Below are 15,879 nucleotides of genomic sequence, written 5' to 3' on the forward strand. Positions count from 1 at the left end.
ATAAGTTGTGTTGTTTTGAAGCGACTTGTGAATGAAAACGTTGGATTTATAAGTGACATTCTTTTGCTCAATTTCAGTGTTGTGACCAGCCATTTGGGTGCTGGGAAGAATAGGAGTATATTTCACTCTGTAGTTCACGAATGGAAGGGTATGGGTATCGAGCGGTTCTGCTACCCACCCAAGCCCCCGATTTGCAGTTGGTTTGCAGCATTAATTTTACTAATTTGTATTTCATTAGGTAAGTTTTTTTATTATCGGACTCCATTTTCCACAATAACTTTGGTCAAATCAAGGGCGATAAACGTGTAAAAAATAACACGGTTACTATACACATGTGTAATAAAACAATAAACGAAGTTATCTTTGAAGTTCAGGTGTCTGTGTATTCAAAGAGTAAATAAACTGTGATTAAAATTTCGAATTAATCTTAAAAGAATAAACTGTATACCTGTAATTTCGCTGCTGAAGTCACAACAGGTGCCCCCTAATTAATCCACTAGAAATTGTGTTTATTGTACTATATGTAACTGAATATACTAATATACAAAAGTTGGATGTGTTTAACTCATATACACAATTTTGATGGGTAGTACAATGTATAAATTTACAAAATGGATATGCAGATAAAATTGCAAAGTTTGAAAATTAAATGCATACATTTGTACAATTACATGATAAATAAGAACATGAAACTGTCAGGAAATAAACAAAATGGATTAATTAAAGGAACATTTTATTATCATCATCAAAATAATTTAGCAGGAATTTTTATTACTAAAGATTTAACTGTCTTCCTTTTGATTTTTAATTCAGCCACAATTAAAAGCAAAACAAAAATAGTACCCATGTCGCATTGAGTTTTCTTCATCAAGTCTCTCAAAAAAACCATTGGACATGTTCGACAAAATATTTACATAAACGTTTAAATTTACTTATTTTTGAAAAAAAACAATGTTGTTTTATAAGAGATATTTTTGCAATTAAATTAATATGCCTACTACATTTTCTAAATAATTCAGGACTGTTCAAAATAGGAAATAAAATGTACAACATACTCCAGTGGCGATTTCTGCCATCAAGGACACCCCCAAATTGGTCATATTTGTTGGATAAGCTGCATTAAAGCTTGAGCATAAATTGAAGACCATCAACCTGATGAATTCAAAATATTCTTTGGTGTGAATAGAAAGAAAATTTTGTTTTTTAATATCCTTAAAAACGGTGTATACATATAAAATGAAAAGAGAAAAGAATCGGTGTAAACAAGATAATAAAAATCCCAACTAGTATATTTATGGAAAAAATAATAATGATATAGGATGCCTGTTTACCGGGTACTTGTTTAATATTTATAATTTTTTAATCTCAAAGAGGAAAGAAAAAAGTTCTTTCTGTCACAATGAAGATCTTAATCAGATTTATTAATATCATTGCATAAAATTGCTGTTGTATATCTGTTCCATTGCACGTGATACATTTAAATATGCACCTAACATAGTCACATGTAAACCCAATGAAAATTACAACTAAGTACATGTATGACTATAGCCAATCAATGCAAAATGATGTTGCCACTTTATGGGTCAATGTTACAATCTCTCTCCTAACTAATTCTAGGATTTACTCAATTGATATACACATCACTAGTTGTGGAAAAGCTAGCAACTAAGAAATTTCTCAGTCCACTAAGTCAGATAAGCAACAATGATTGATTCAGACAATTTAATTACTATATTATAGTGATGGCTAATTCAAGATAACTGATTATGGTACAAAGGGGACCATTCTTGACAATTTGAGCCAATTTGAAGTTTAAGTAAATAAAGTTGTTTTTTTCTTTCTGATTTGTTTAAGGTGCACTGTGTATTTTTGTGTTGATGTTTTGGTTAAATACCATATTTTTAAGGCAATTATTTTTTATATGTTCTATTTATTTCACTATTTAAGACTCCAAAAAGTTTTAATTGACAAATACTTAATTATTGTTTTATAATTTTAATGTTTCTTCTCTCTGTAGTACTAATTTACTACTTAAATTCATCACAGTTCCTAAAATCTTTTTTCCCTGGTGGTACTAGAAGAAAATTTGCTGGTCCTTGCTTTTATTATTATTTTATTTCCAACCTACCAAAATTGTGTCTATCATGTCTATCTTTTGCAAATTTTGGTGGTCAAAACCTACAAGTTTCACAACTTTTAGAGATTTTTTCCAAGTATTAACATACATGTACGAGGGTTGAATCGCCCTTTACAATCTACCATTATCGTCAAGCTGGTGAAAATTTTACCTTAATTCGTCTTGTCAAAATATTCTTATTGTGATTCGTCTAATTATCAAAAGCATCATTTTTGGGAAGAAAAAAAATAGTGTGTCAAAATCAGTCGATTTTTTTATTGTCTAAAAGAAAGTGTACATTTTATCCTCCTGCACCAAAAATTACTGTTACCGTCAATTGACAAGAATTACTGTTATACATCATAACGGTACCCCAATTACTACCCTCATGTACCATAAGCAGTTCAGTCTAGGTAGCCAAGGGGTCTTGAGTGCTGGATACAGTGCATGCATATGGTGTTGTTCATATCCCAATAGCATTAGTTCAAATTGGACTAGGGAAGAACAAAAGTTTGCTTCCCCAAATTTGAAGTTTTAACATTGTTGTGCTGAGTAGTCATGTACTATAAGCATATATACTGGGTATGCTTTACAGTTTTAAGTAATTAAACGCATTTGGCAATCAGGAAGTACATTAAGATGTGCAATATGAAGAGGACCACACATCCTAATATATTAAAGTGCTTCTTAATTTACCAAAAATCAGTAATTTTTCCGAAAAATATGACCAGAAATAATTGAAACCTTTTTTTTGAACATTGAATACTTAGGATCCATGGGGTGGGGTCTTCGGTATAGAATCTCCCTCTTTTTCAACAATCAATGCTTTTGAATGGGAAAATATGTTTAAATGGTTAGATCCCCCCCCCCCCCCCCCCCCTCCCCCCCAATACAAAGGGCTGGATTTGCCCCTGAAGCTCACATCAAATTCAAAGGATCATTGATAGCTAGTTACATGTAGGACTTCAAAGGTCTAGTTAATCACCGGTGTTTCATGTAAAAAGGGTAGATGGGTGTAATATACCGGCTGACTGGCAAAGGGTTAGCTATGAAGACATGTGGTACTAGGACTTGATTCTGCCAATCCACGCAATATAATAATTCACTTGACCAAATGTGCTTCTGTTATACTAAATTATAAGCTTGGTTCTCATTCTGTTTTTTCTCAAAGATTTATCCAACATACTATTGTTCTGGCCTTAGTGCTGAAAGAGCAGAAAATGCAAACAGCTGTGACGATTTATGTTATTTATTTTCATATAATTCGTCATTTTATTACATGTATACATTGTATATTAATGTATTAACTATTTCATTTCTTTCTATACTACATTTTTACATACAACATATATACAACCAACAGCCGTTAAGCAATTACATTTTCACTTTAGCAGGAATAATTTTGTTAATTTTCAATATATATCAGAATGCTTCAACAAACACAACACAGTAAACCCTTACATCTGACATGAACATATTCACATGTACACAGCCTGACAGGGATTGGGAAACAGAGAAATAACCATCAGATACATCTTATAGGTTGTATTTTGTAGACAGTTGTTTGTCCTCTTGCCTTATCTTTTTTTCATGCCATGTCTTTGTCTGTTTTTCTTTAGCTTGTGTGTTTGAGTATCCATTTGTCAAAACTGTTTGGTATCATCCGTTTAATTAATTATGGAAAAATTTCAAATGCAAAGACAAAAAGAATGTTTGTTTCCTGTTTCCTGGAAAAAAAGCTTGGAAGGTCAAATGTGTTTGTTTATTTTTGAAAAAGAACATTGACATATATAGGTTTAGCATTTTAAATGATTCATATTAAACCAAAAATGTCCTTAAAAAACAAACACAAGTGCATTGTTCATGTTGTTGAAGGCTGTACAGTGACCCATAGTTTTTAATTTCTGTGTCATTTGGTCTCTTGTGGAGTGTTGTCTCATTTGCAATCAGACCACATCTTTTTTTTTATATATATATACACAAAACAATACAACTATGAATCCCAAAACAACAAGTTCTCTCTATATGTCTTGGTTTGTTGTTGGATTGTTGTCTAATTGATCATTTATACATGTAATTCAATTTCCTATGTAGGTTATATATATGACAGGTCTACAAACCAGTGTTATTATCCTCAATCATCAGCAATCACTCAGTTTTACAGTCATGACAGTGAATCTTTCAGCACCATCAAGAGAGTAGTCTGAATCACGCCCTGTATTTCAATTTACTGTATATTATTCTGTTCATCAACTGAATCAATGTGCACCAATGGCCACCATTCATGGCCAGCATTCACTGCAGAAAATTCAGCATGCTTCATGTGAACTGAATTACCTTATTTTACACTATGCAAACATCTGAAAATAGAAATTAAGATTGCTGAGCAAATACTAATATGCACACACATTTATATACATGTATGTACATAAAAATGTAAGAATTGCTGTTGGCAAGCTTAAGCCAGACAGTAGTCTTTTGTAAGTTTTTATTGAACAGTTTTATTATTTTATGTACAAAAAAATGTATTTGTACTTTCAGGTTCAGCATGTAATATTGTACATTGTCAAAGTTTATTCAGTTCAGCAAAAGATGCAGAGAAATCCACAGAAATAAAGAAATTAGCTGCCTTACAGAGAGAATCGCCTCGCTGTATTTCTCTAAGGACATACATAGACTGTTTAGTAAAGCAGAAACGATTCTGTCATTCAGATATAACTTTTAATGGAAATTTAGCAGGTTTAAAAGCAAAAATGAATAGACATAAATGTTCTGCTGATCCAGAAGCATCCATATTTGATCAAGAAACTATGCAGGTGACTGGTCCCCGCCCACCAAGTGTCGATCGTATGTGTTCATACAGTGGACAACCAATATATAAACAATGTGGATTATTTGGTGATCCCCACTTGCGAATGTTTAATGAGGAATTTCAGACTTGTAAAGTTGAGGGAGCTTGGGCATTAGTGGATAATAAACATTTGACTGTTCAGGTCACAAATGATCCAGTGATTAACAGTGGAGATGCAACCGCAACTAGCAAGGTAATTTATAAACATTAAGTACCAGAAGTAGATTTAGGGGGGAGGGGGCTTTGGGCCGCTTTTGGGCCCCCTCCTATTTATTACAACCTTGACTGGCAATACAGCCTTTGCACAGTCTGCCTTTCCCCCCTGCTTATGTAAATATCTGGATCTGCCACTGAGTTCCCACATGACATGTCAACTAAGAGAACATGAAATTTAATGTATGTTGTACAGTTTTCAAAAAATAACCCCTCTAACATTTTTTAATAGAAACAATGATTAAAATGGATTTTTTTGGGCGGAGGGCCATTGTTTCTTTTAAGAATTTGCGGAAAAGTTGAATGGGTTATTTTTGTTGAAAGTTTATCTGCAGGGATTATTTAAGATGTGGCTGATGAATGAGTTTAAACATCATTTACATATAGTAGTTTATTATTACCAATTAACATCTTCACTAGTACTGGTCTTTGAAGGACTAATTTTAATTTACCTGAAATTCCAATTTGAAAATATGCCTTACATTTTTCGTTTCAATGTTGAAAGAAGTTTTTGCATTAATGTTTTATAATTTTGAACAACATCATGTATTTCTTTATTTATGACATTACCGAATGAAAGTTAGAAGTGGAGTTGATGATATTCAAGAAGAAAAGATTGATCGCTGTTTGCTTTATGTCAAAGAATTCATGATTTTTTAATCAACGGAATGCTTGTTTTCATTGTGAACATTCTTTGATATTTGTTTTGTTATTTGGTAATATTAAGTACTGGACATTATTGGCTATGCTTTGTTTGTTTTGGTATTCTGTCATTCCAATATAATTGAATTATATGTTTTATAAGGATTGATTTTTATTACATGGGTGTTTTAATGTAGCTTTAATTACAATCTTCAGATCTGGATAAACATAGAGGATTGTATCCTCCCCACATAACTATTCCCTCAGCATCATATTTACAGTGTATGTGTCCATTTCATGTCTGGTGTTCGGGTCATAAACAATTCTCAAAAAAATTACAACTTTACTCAGTACTTAGAGTTAAAAATTTATGGTTGAAACACCAAATTCATTTACCTGATTGATTAACGTTGATTTCTGAGTCTATATTTTGTATCTTACTGTTGAAAACTAATAGAGTTGGTGTTTAAAGCACAAAATTTAAGCCCTGAGTACGAAGTAAAGTTTTATAACAGAGATTCTAGGGATATTACTATTTATAGTTGTTAACATTGCAATTGCTGTCATCATGGTACATTTTTTTTTATATTTGAGGGTTTGGTGTTTCATGATGTCTCACATCTTTATTCTTACTTTTAACACTAATCTTAAGACTATAGCAATGTATAGGTTGACCTGTTGTTAAAAGCCATACAGTGACCTCTAGATGTCCCTAATGATTAAGTTGTGTTGGTTGATTGCTGTCTCCTATACAATATTATACTTCTCCTTTTCGTACACAGTCTTTTAACTGCTGGCTAATCAAGTTCATAAAAAAATTTAAATGAATTGAAGTGAAATGGTTTTATTTTAATTTTCTCTTGAAGTTAATGTGTTCATGTATTTTATAACCAATAGGCATGAGACTTTCTCATTTAATTTCCATATGAAGTTTTCAATAAGATGTATTTTAAGATTTGCCAAGTGCAAAAACATTAACATTGAGTCTCAGATTGAAGTGATTACAAATTTTGGATAACAAATTCAATGCTGTACCTCCTCAAATCCCTTTAGATTTTCAAACCTTTTTCTTTTTAATAATAAAATTGTAGAAATTATCAAATTTGAAAAAGCGACTTCAAAAAGTGTAGGAATAGGAAAGTTGCCATCATCTTACTCCCTTTTCATTTCCCATACTTCAGATTTTTTAAAACTTGTTGAGAATAAATTGAAAAATTAAAGTGATTTCAGCCACCTCCCTACACCTATACACCTTCCAATAACAGTGAGTAAGTAAAACAAAGTTAAATCTCAGTCATTTTAAATAAAATACTGTTTAAACATCCAGATAGGTCACATTTGTGTTGATATGATAAACAACTTGTATTTTTCTAGGTCAAGCACATTATGAATGGATTTTCAAGTCTTTGTTCAACCTAGCAGGTTTATATGTTGAAAATTTGAAATTAGATTAAAATGTTCACTTTATTTCTGCCAAGTTTTAAAATGTATTTAAAAAGGTAATAAAACATTTATATCTTCACCTTAGTGTGAAATGGAATTTATCTCTGCATTATAAATGTGTTTTCTTGAGATTTCAATACACACATATATATACACGTCAGACCTTCACAGTAGGTGTGAGATCTTTTTTGTGTAATATAAATATTTCATTCAAAACGTTGCCTGATTGGAAGGTTAATTGAATGTTTGACACAGCTACAATTGCAATATTTCAAAATGTTTATATACAGTTTGTTTGTAGTGTAATTTCAGTTATTAAACTCTATTCAGTAAATTCCTTTCTTGAATTTGGTAATTACTGTTATGAAGATATCTTACTTCATGTTAAAAGTTCCACTTTTGAATTAAATTTAATCAACTGTATTTTAAAGAATGGTGCATTTACCATGCTAATATAGACTTATAGCCGAGAAAGTATGTAAAGACTTTTCCTTCAAAATACCTGTTAGTTTTAAAGTGTTATGATTTTTAAACACCAGTCCCTCATTTTCTCCGTCAGCAGTTTAAAATTGAAATGATTTTCAAGGACTAGTTCCTCATTTTCTTCGTAAGCAGTTTAAAGTGAAATGATTTTTTGGCACCAGTCCCTCATTTTCTTTGTCAACAGTTTAAAAGTGAAATGATTTTGAGGCACCAGTCCCTCATTTTCTTTGTCAGCAGTTTAAAAGTGAAATAATTTTCAAGGACTAGTTCCTCATTTTCTTCGTCAGCCTTGTGTCATGAAGTCATCTGAAGAAAAACTTACAATGCTACATGGCAAAAAAAAAAATGATGAAAAGACCAAAAATGAAACACTTAGTCCACAAAACACTACATAAAAAACTAAACATCTGATCAAAACCAATCCCACTAAAAACCATGATGTAGGGGAAGCAGGTGCTTCAGAACAGTAAGCAGTTCTAAGCTGAATTGGCTTCCAGCATAATTTGTGTTTTTCAAATATATAGTGCAACTGAGTATTTGCACTTTTTCCCTTGTGGCTGGCTATGAAGGAATCTGACCATATAAGAAAATGACCTTCAAATTGAGGTACAAAATAGTTTTTAGAAAACTGTGAGTTATCAGATATGTTTTTATTTACTACTGTAGAGGTGCCCCTTAAAGCTGGTTTTACTGTACTGATGTTCAGGATGTTATTGACATTCTTTGCATGTAGACTATCCTTCTGGTCTTAATTTTACATTTGAAAAAAAAAACTAGATTTATGAGGGTTTTAAAGATGGGATGGCCTATAAGCTATTTGTCAAGAGATTTATGGTGACCTTTAGCATGTTTAGAGGTATACATTAGGATTTTTTTCCTGTTCTTTCATTTGTAGTCTTTGATGGGTTGTTGTCTTCACTTGCAATCATGTTGGATCCAGAATTGCTTTATTTTTATACTATTGGGGGAGGGTTGTGGGATTGAAAACTTTCTATTTCATGGTTTTGGTACCTGTGTAGTTAAGATTGATTGTTACTTTTTTGTAAGCTATGTTGCTGGGTAGCTAACATATATATATACATATATTCTTTATGTCTGTATAAAAACTGATGAGGTGCAAAACTAACATCAGTCAATCTATAAGCCATATGTATATTTACTATATGACTAGATGAATGCTTTGACTAAATCTATGTAAAGAGAATATATATGACGTATAAGTAAACAGAGATTTGCAAATGGTTTAAGATGTTTCTGAAATTACTCAGAATATAAATGAAAAACTACTTTAATCCTGCAAGGGGTACAAGGTACATTTTAAATGTGGTTGACTTAGAGAGCTAGAGGAATACCAAATCTAAGTTACCAACAGGATTTTTTGTGTGGATATAGCTACTTAGTACTACAAAGGTGTGTAATATACATGACAAAACTGACACCTGAGGAGTAGAATTAATTACCATAAATGATTTAAACAGGTATTTACAACATTCACATGTCCACTGGTACAGATTTATTTTTACAAGGCTAGTAAGGGGAATGCCTTGTATTATTTATAGGGATGTGTAGGTCACATTGTCTCCAGAATGTCCAGCACTTGTCAAAAGCAGCTGATTATCATGTTGTTATGTTTATTTCCATCAGTTTTAATTTTCTCTTCCAATTCTGAAATGAAAATTTGTATCACACAATGAACTATGCACTGAAAACTATTAGTTATAAATTTCAAATGTGTGGTTTGTTGATGTGGTTCATATACATAAGTGTTTCTTGTTTTGTTGGATTTCCTGTTTGAATTTTATTACCCTGGTCATTTTGGGGTCCTAAAAAGCTTGCTGTTTGGTGTGAGCCAAAGCTCCTTGATGAAAGAGGACCTAGCATTGATAATTTTTACACATTGTGACTTGGATGGATAGTTTCTCATTGGGACTCGCACCACATCTTATTTCTTAATATAAGGAGACATGTTTTTTAATTTCATGATTATATCTACATCATGTACCCCTGGTAGTTTATTTGGGGCTGCATTCAGGTGTTGTTAAATATTATTATTTTAAAAAAAAAGTTTTAGAAATTTCTAGCTTTGTTGGTCTGAATTTTTCTTTTTTCTGGATCATCAGTTTTCCCGGATGTGGTTTGTTTTCTCCAGGCTCTCTAGCTTCCTCCACCCATAAAAATTGACCACCTCAAACTAGCACAAGAGTGTTGAAAGTGGCATTAAACACAAACTAATCAATTAATCCTTTTTTCTGATATAATCTTTAATTTGCAAGTTCGTATTTACCTTAAAAGTACCTTTATCTCTCTCAAACTTTAATGGAGTCACCCAGCTGCTGAAAAAACCTGATAGTAAATAGTAAGATAATTGTATGATTAAAATTTAGGTGTAACAAAACAGTATTAAGAACTTTGGTATGTTGAAAATGATAACTTTTCTTGACCAGAGATAGAGGGGACATGGAAAAATGTAGAAATCATTGTTTACCTGAACTCAAGATAGGGCTCTCCGATGACCTTAAAGTTTAACATTTTTGTGGATCTACAGACATTAGCATCTGTTTTGTATATTGTGAGATCTGGTGTATTGAATGGTAATTTTTTTTTAAAAACATATGGCCATCAACACAGAGCCTTGGCTCAGACTGAACAGCAACTTGAGCAAGCTTTAAAGTTATAAAGTTACATTCATACTGGTTACTGGTGCTATTGCATGATGATGATATTGTTTAGTTGCAGATTGCTAGAGTATTTCAATGATATGAATGAACAGGAGTGGATCCAGCCATTTAAAAAAAAGGGGGGGATTCCAATATTAAATCCCTGTTTAAATGCATTGATCGTCAAAAAAAAGGGGGTTTCCAACCCACATACCCCCCTCTGGATCTGCCACTGATGAATACAGGGTTAATTTATACTCATATTTCAGTTGACACTTAAGAGGCCAGTATGTTATAATCCTGTATTGACATTCTTATGTTTTCTTTTGCAGTTGACAGTGATTATAAAGAAGAATGAAGATTGTGCATCAAGTCAGTTCATAACATATACTGCTCAGACAGGTCATCTGCCTGGTTCCTTTTCCTTAGGACAAACACACTATGGTCCCGAAAGAAGTGTGGAAATAATTGAAAAAGAACCAGGAAAAAGTGTAGTGATTTATTTGCGTTACATTGACACAACAATAAAAGTGCAACAAATTGGACGATATTTCACATTCGCCATAAAAATGCCAGAAGAAGTCTTGAATTCCAGTGAAATAAGTGATAAATTAGAATTATGTGTTCAAGGATGTCCAAATAACGAGAGAATTAATTATAAACAATACTTTTCAGAAGTTCAGCGGACGAACAAACACAGTAAAATGGCACTAAGCAAAGCTTTAAAGATGTGCCGTGATGCTAGTGTTGTCGATTTCTACTTTGATTCATGTGTTTTTGATCTCTTAACAACGGGTGACGAGAACTTTACAGCAGCAGCTTATCAAGCATGGCAAGACTTGATTGAATTGAACCCAGAACTTCGCCTAACTCAGGATAATCGGACTGAATTACCCATAGTACCAAGTAGTGCTTCTAGTGAGAAAACTAAATTTTGGTATTCCTCAAGGATACTTCTATTATCAGTGCTATTATGTGTGTTGCTATCGATTCCGTCATGATGATATGATGGGATTTGTTGTTATGTTGTTGTTACGTTATTAGATCAGTTTATTTAAGGTGCAAAAGTCTTAGTGACACTATTTTATCCATTATTTAAGAACATGCAGTCTTCACTATAAATTATCATTGTTAGTTTGGAATTTCAAAAACTAACTTTGAATCTGAATTCATATTTTTCATATATTTGGTGGCCCTTGAATCTGTTGGGATATTTATAAATATAAAGGCCATATTTTACATGATATCCATCAATAAACTTTGAGCAATATCAATTCATCCAATCATTGTGCCTGTAAGGACAGAGGCAAAGAGTTAAAAATTTCATGCCAGATAGTAAATTTTCAATGCTGTTTTTATATGCAGTGTAATCCTCCTAAGTTTCAGTTGGCTATAAATGTGTCACTTTGACTTTGAATGACTGTGTTGCAGTGCTCTACAAGTTTTGATTTATTTGTAAAAATTTGCATAAGTTGGTGAGTGTAGTTGAGTCTGATGAATGCAGATCATGTATGTTTTGTGTGCAGTTGTGTGTCTCCGTCTGTGAATGTATGTGTGCTTGATTTTTTTTATGCATTATGTTTACTATGTATATGAATGAGATGAAATTAAGGTTGATTTTGTGTCATTATGTGAACTTTGGACCAATAAAATCCAGTTGTTGTCAATCAGAACATTTTCTTATGGTACATCTGAATATGGCTAAACGTTTATTTCACCAATTTAGTCAATTATTCTAAAAATATTCTCCATAACTGCAAAATTTATTTCGATCAATAATGTAATTGTTTATGTGATAAAACTTTTATATGTTTTGTTGATTTAATTAAATAATGATTATGCATTATCTACTTTTAGTTTTGGTTTTTGTAGGATAAAAAGGGGGGTGGATAAAAAACAGAGTTACTAGGTATAAAAACAAAAATAAAGCCATAAAACATTGGAAGTGTGTAATTTCAGGTCCCTGGATTCATTTAATGACACATTATGAACATTTAACTTGTAATAAAATTACAAGTGTAAATTCTGGATAAATAACCCTTCCCAAATCTTTTGTCATTCAAGTTTAAAATTCTTGACCTAAGTGATCATAAATTGAAACTCAAATCCTTAATGGTAGTCTGTTAGCTGCTCAAAGGCAATGAATGTGGCCACTGAGAAAAGAAGTCTTTTGTCTTGTTCACACAATACCGAGGGAAAGGGGTGGATATTACTAACACAGTTAACATTCAAATCGGGGTATGAATCGACCAATTTCTTTCTTAGGTTATACCTGAGCCTTTTGTCAGTACAATATGATGACCTGTGAAATTCATCCACTTTTTTCAGACCATGAATTGTCCACTGTTTCCACGACACAATTAGTGTGCCTAGTCCAGCGGAAATTACATGGTTATTTCGACCAGTCAGACTCTCTTTTGTTGACATGTTCGTCAAAATGTGTTTAATTTCACTTATTTCTTCATTAGGAGTTTTAAAAGTATTTCTTTTGAATTACTTTTTTAAGGTTGACCGCTTTCGAAAAGTTCAATTTGCAAAATTTTGTCTGTTGTGATTTAAAAACTGAAATTTTTGATTGAATAGATGCATCCAGCTTAGGGCCTAATCCCTATTCATACAAGTTAAGTTGGAAAGTTGAAGTTTACAACTTGTAGAAAGTGTTAAAAGTCGGCTTAGTACAATTTTGTTAAAATTAGGTTTGGTGATCATTGATGGGAAAGAGTTTGTATCGCTACTTGATAATTAAGAATAAGGACTAAAACTCTTTTCATTTTCAAAATTCTGAATTCCAACATCTTGCAGATTAAGAAAAAACAAGTTTTAAGATAAATTTCTTTTTTAGTATCCATTTATTAAACTCATCTTAAACTGGTTAGTATTAATGTTGCAATTTACGAAAATAATGGGGAGCAATTTCATAGCTTAATGAACAATTAAGTCGGAAAAAAGTGAGGATTCTTTGTTTGAATGAAACACACATGTTCACCTAGGTGTAGATTTCACTTCTGAAATAGGTTTATGGTTAAAAGCTGAAAGATAAGTTATTTGGGCCTCTCAGAATGTTTTACTAGCCTTATCTCTACATAATCTTTCTTATGTGCACACCTGCATACAGGCTTTCATATGGGGCTCTGTGAAGGGGAAACATATTTTATTACTATTTACTGGTCTTACAAAAAGTTCAATAGGTTCAAAACAATGTTAAATTATACGCTCTTCAATTTTCATAGTTAAAAATATACACTTTAACAAATTGAGAAGGCCTAAACATGAATTCTTTTAAAATGTAATTGTTAAAACATTTGTTTACACAAGTCAAATGCTATATATACATGTACATGTTGAAGTTGATGGAAATGGCCAAATATTTACATTACCCCATAAAATATGGAATAGAATAGAACAGATTTTATTATGTAAACATGTGCCCATTAATGATTTCTGACAGAGCACTTGGGAGCATTGTAAAACTTGAAAACTACAAAGGAGAAGGCTTTATGAATTTCATAAAAATCAATTTATTTAAACATTCTAAAAGAAATAGGAAGTTCTTTATGAAATTTTAATTGTTACTGTTTAACAACATAATGTGTGAAAAATTGATTGAAAGTTAAATTAAAAATAATTTTTTACAACAAAGTTTTCACATCTGTCAAAAAAAATGCAATGAAGAATCATATCTGATGCTTCCCCTTTTAATTGTGGTACTTTTCTTAGTTTTGTATTTTAATGCCCTAAAAACTTTTATGTACTTTATAAATGCTTTCATGTTCCCCTTTGAGAACCTCACATATTTCTCCTGAAATATTACCCCTTTTTCATGTTAATATACACACAACATTATGACTATAAATCAATTTTTCATATACAAGAAAATGGCCATTAAATGATTATACATGTGCTATTGCTTAAAATGAAATATATCATAAATGTTATCTGAAGAGTTCTTTTTTCCTTTTTGCTAAGGTTGGAAGCTTTAATATAAAGTATCGATATCAGATGTAATGACTTTTAAAGAGCAACTCCTGGGCTTTCATTTCATGGCAAACTGCAGCTATGTTTTTTATGCTTGCGAATATTTTATCAAATTATGAAATGGCTTTTAAGGGTAACAAAATATGTAAAAATACTGAGAATAATTTCCATATTTAATAATAACCAACTGTTAAATTAAATGAAACGGAACTCTCAATGAAAGGAGAGAACATTTTGGTAGTTTTTATTTTTTTGTTCAGTGGTTGACTGTAATCGGCCGAGGGTGACTGAATCCCTACCTAACCGTGAATCATAAAGAAAAAAAGTACTTTCCTTCTGTTGGTTTATTATGAAAACATAAAAACATCTGGAGAGAATATTTACAAAGAACTTGCAAAGAGATTTCTCCTGTTATCAACAAACTAATGCACTCACTAACATTTGATCAGTTTCAAAAAGTTTGAACATTTTATGCTTATGAAACATATGGTTAAAGAGATAACTTTCTTTTGAAATATCATAAACAGTTTTTGTTAAATGGAAAGTGACCTCCTCTTTTTTGAGAATTGCCTTCATTTTTATTGCTTTCATATCATGTATACAATCATTCTGGAGTCATTATCTGAGCCAAGCTATCTGAGCAGAGTATATTTAGTCATAAACCAATTTGTTTAAAATATTTTGATAGAGTGCATCTTTAAACCATAACATATGATACATCTAGATTTCATTAGATTTGGCAAATTTTACAGTAATTTACAAGTCAGACACTATAAAGTGAGAAATTGTTCACACACAGGCTATTATAATTATTTGCATATTGATGGATAAAAAGAGAAAGATAAAATATTTTTATATTTGTTGATTTTTTGTCATAAAGATGCTTTTAAGGACGTACATTTAAAAGAAATTGTTATAAAAGAAGATTAACAAATGAATTTGGGACTTATTCATTGATAAAATTGTTTGAACAGTGAAACTTCCCTTTGTTGGGACCCCAGGTAAAAATCTTGGCAATAAACAAAATGTGGAGAAAGGTTAGCCTTGTTATCATGTTAAATGTGCAGATATCAACTTGAAGCTAGAGATTTGAAGCCTTTGGTTATAGAAATTTAAAACCTTCTTGATCCTCACTAAAAGCAATTTAAAATTGAACTCTCTGACAGGAGATTGTCATGTGAGGAAAACTTGATACATGGGTTTCTGATTAGGGAAAACAGACCAGATAAAAAAAGGGAGTTAGGGCACTTAATCCAGATCTTTACAAAAGACTACATAAAAAAGTTAATGATGTTGATCTTTGTTTTACATGAACGTAAACATAAGATGATACATGCCTCAGTACATAATTAATATACTGTAATATACATTCTGTCATTTGAATGTAATCTTTCAATTTAATATTCATCCTTACGGTAGATCCCTTAATCAGGAAATAAACATCACATTCACATGACTTTTGGACTTTGTGTAAGTGGCCACATTCATTGTTTTTCTCC

At 31.7% G+C, this 15,879-nt stretch overlaps 1 protein-coding gene across 2 annotated transcripts in view; it reads left to right on the top strand.

Annotated features, from left to right (window-relative positions):
• Positions 1–15,602, top strand: part of LOC134715536 (repulsive guidance molecule A-like) — a 30,298-nt gene extending 14,696 nt beyond the window's left edge. For both annotated transcript variants that reach the window (XM_063577775.1, XM_063577776.1), the window contains exons 2-4: positions 78–238; positions 4,658–5,160; positions 10,738–15,602. In XM_063577775.1, coding sequence (XP_063433845.1) covers positions 78–238; positions 4,658–5,160; positions 10,738–11,406 — 1,333 coding nt within the window. In that variant the 3' untranslated portion in view covers positions 11,407–15,602. The remainder of the gene's footprint in view (positions 1–77; positions 239–4,657; positions 5,161–10,737) is intronic.
• The last annotated feature ends 277 nt before the right edge of the window (positions 15,603–15,879 follow it).

This window comes from Mytilus trossulus, chromosome 4 (assembly GCF_036588685.1).
Source record: "Mytilus trossulus isolate FHL-02 chromosome 4, PNRI_Mtr1.1.1.hap1, whole genome shotgun sequence".
Classification (NCBI taxonomy): domain Eukaryota; kingdom Metazoa; phylum Mollusca; class Bivalvia; order Mytilida; family Mytilidae; genus Mytilus; species Mytilus trossulus.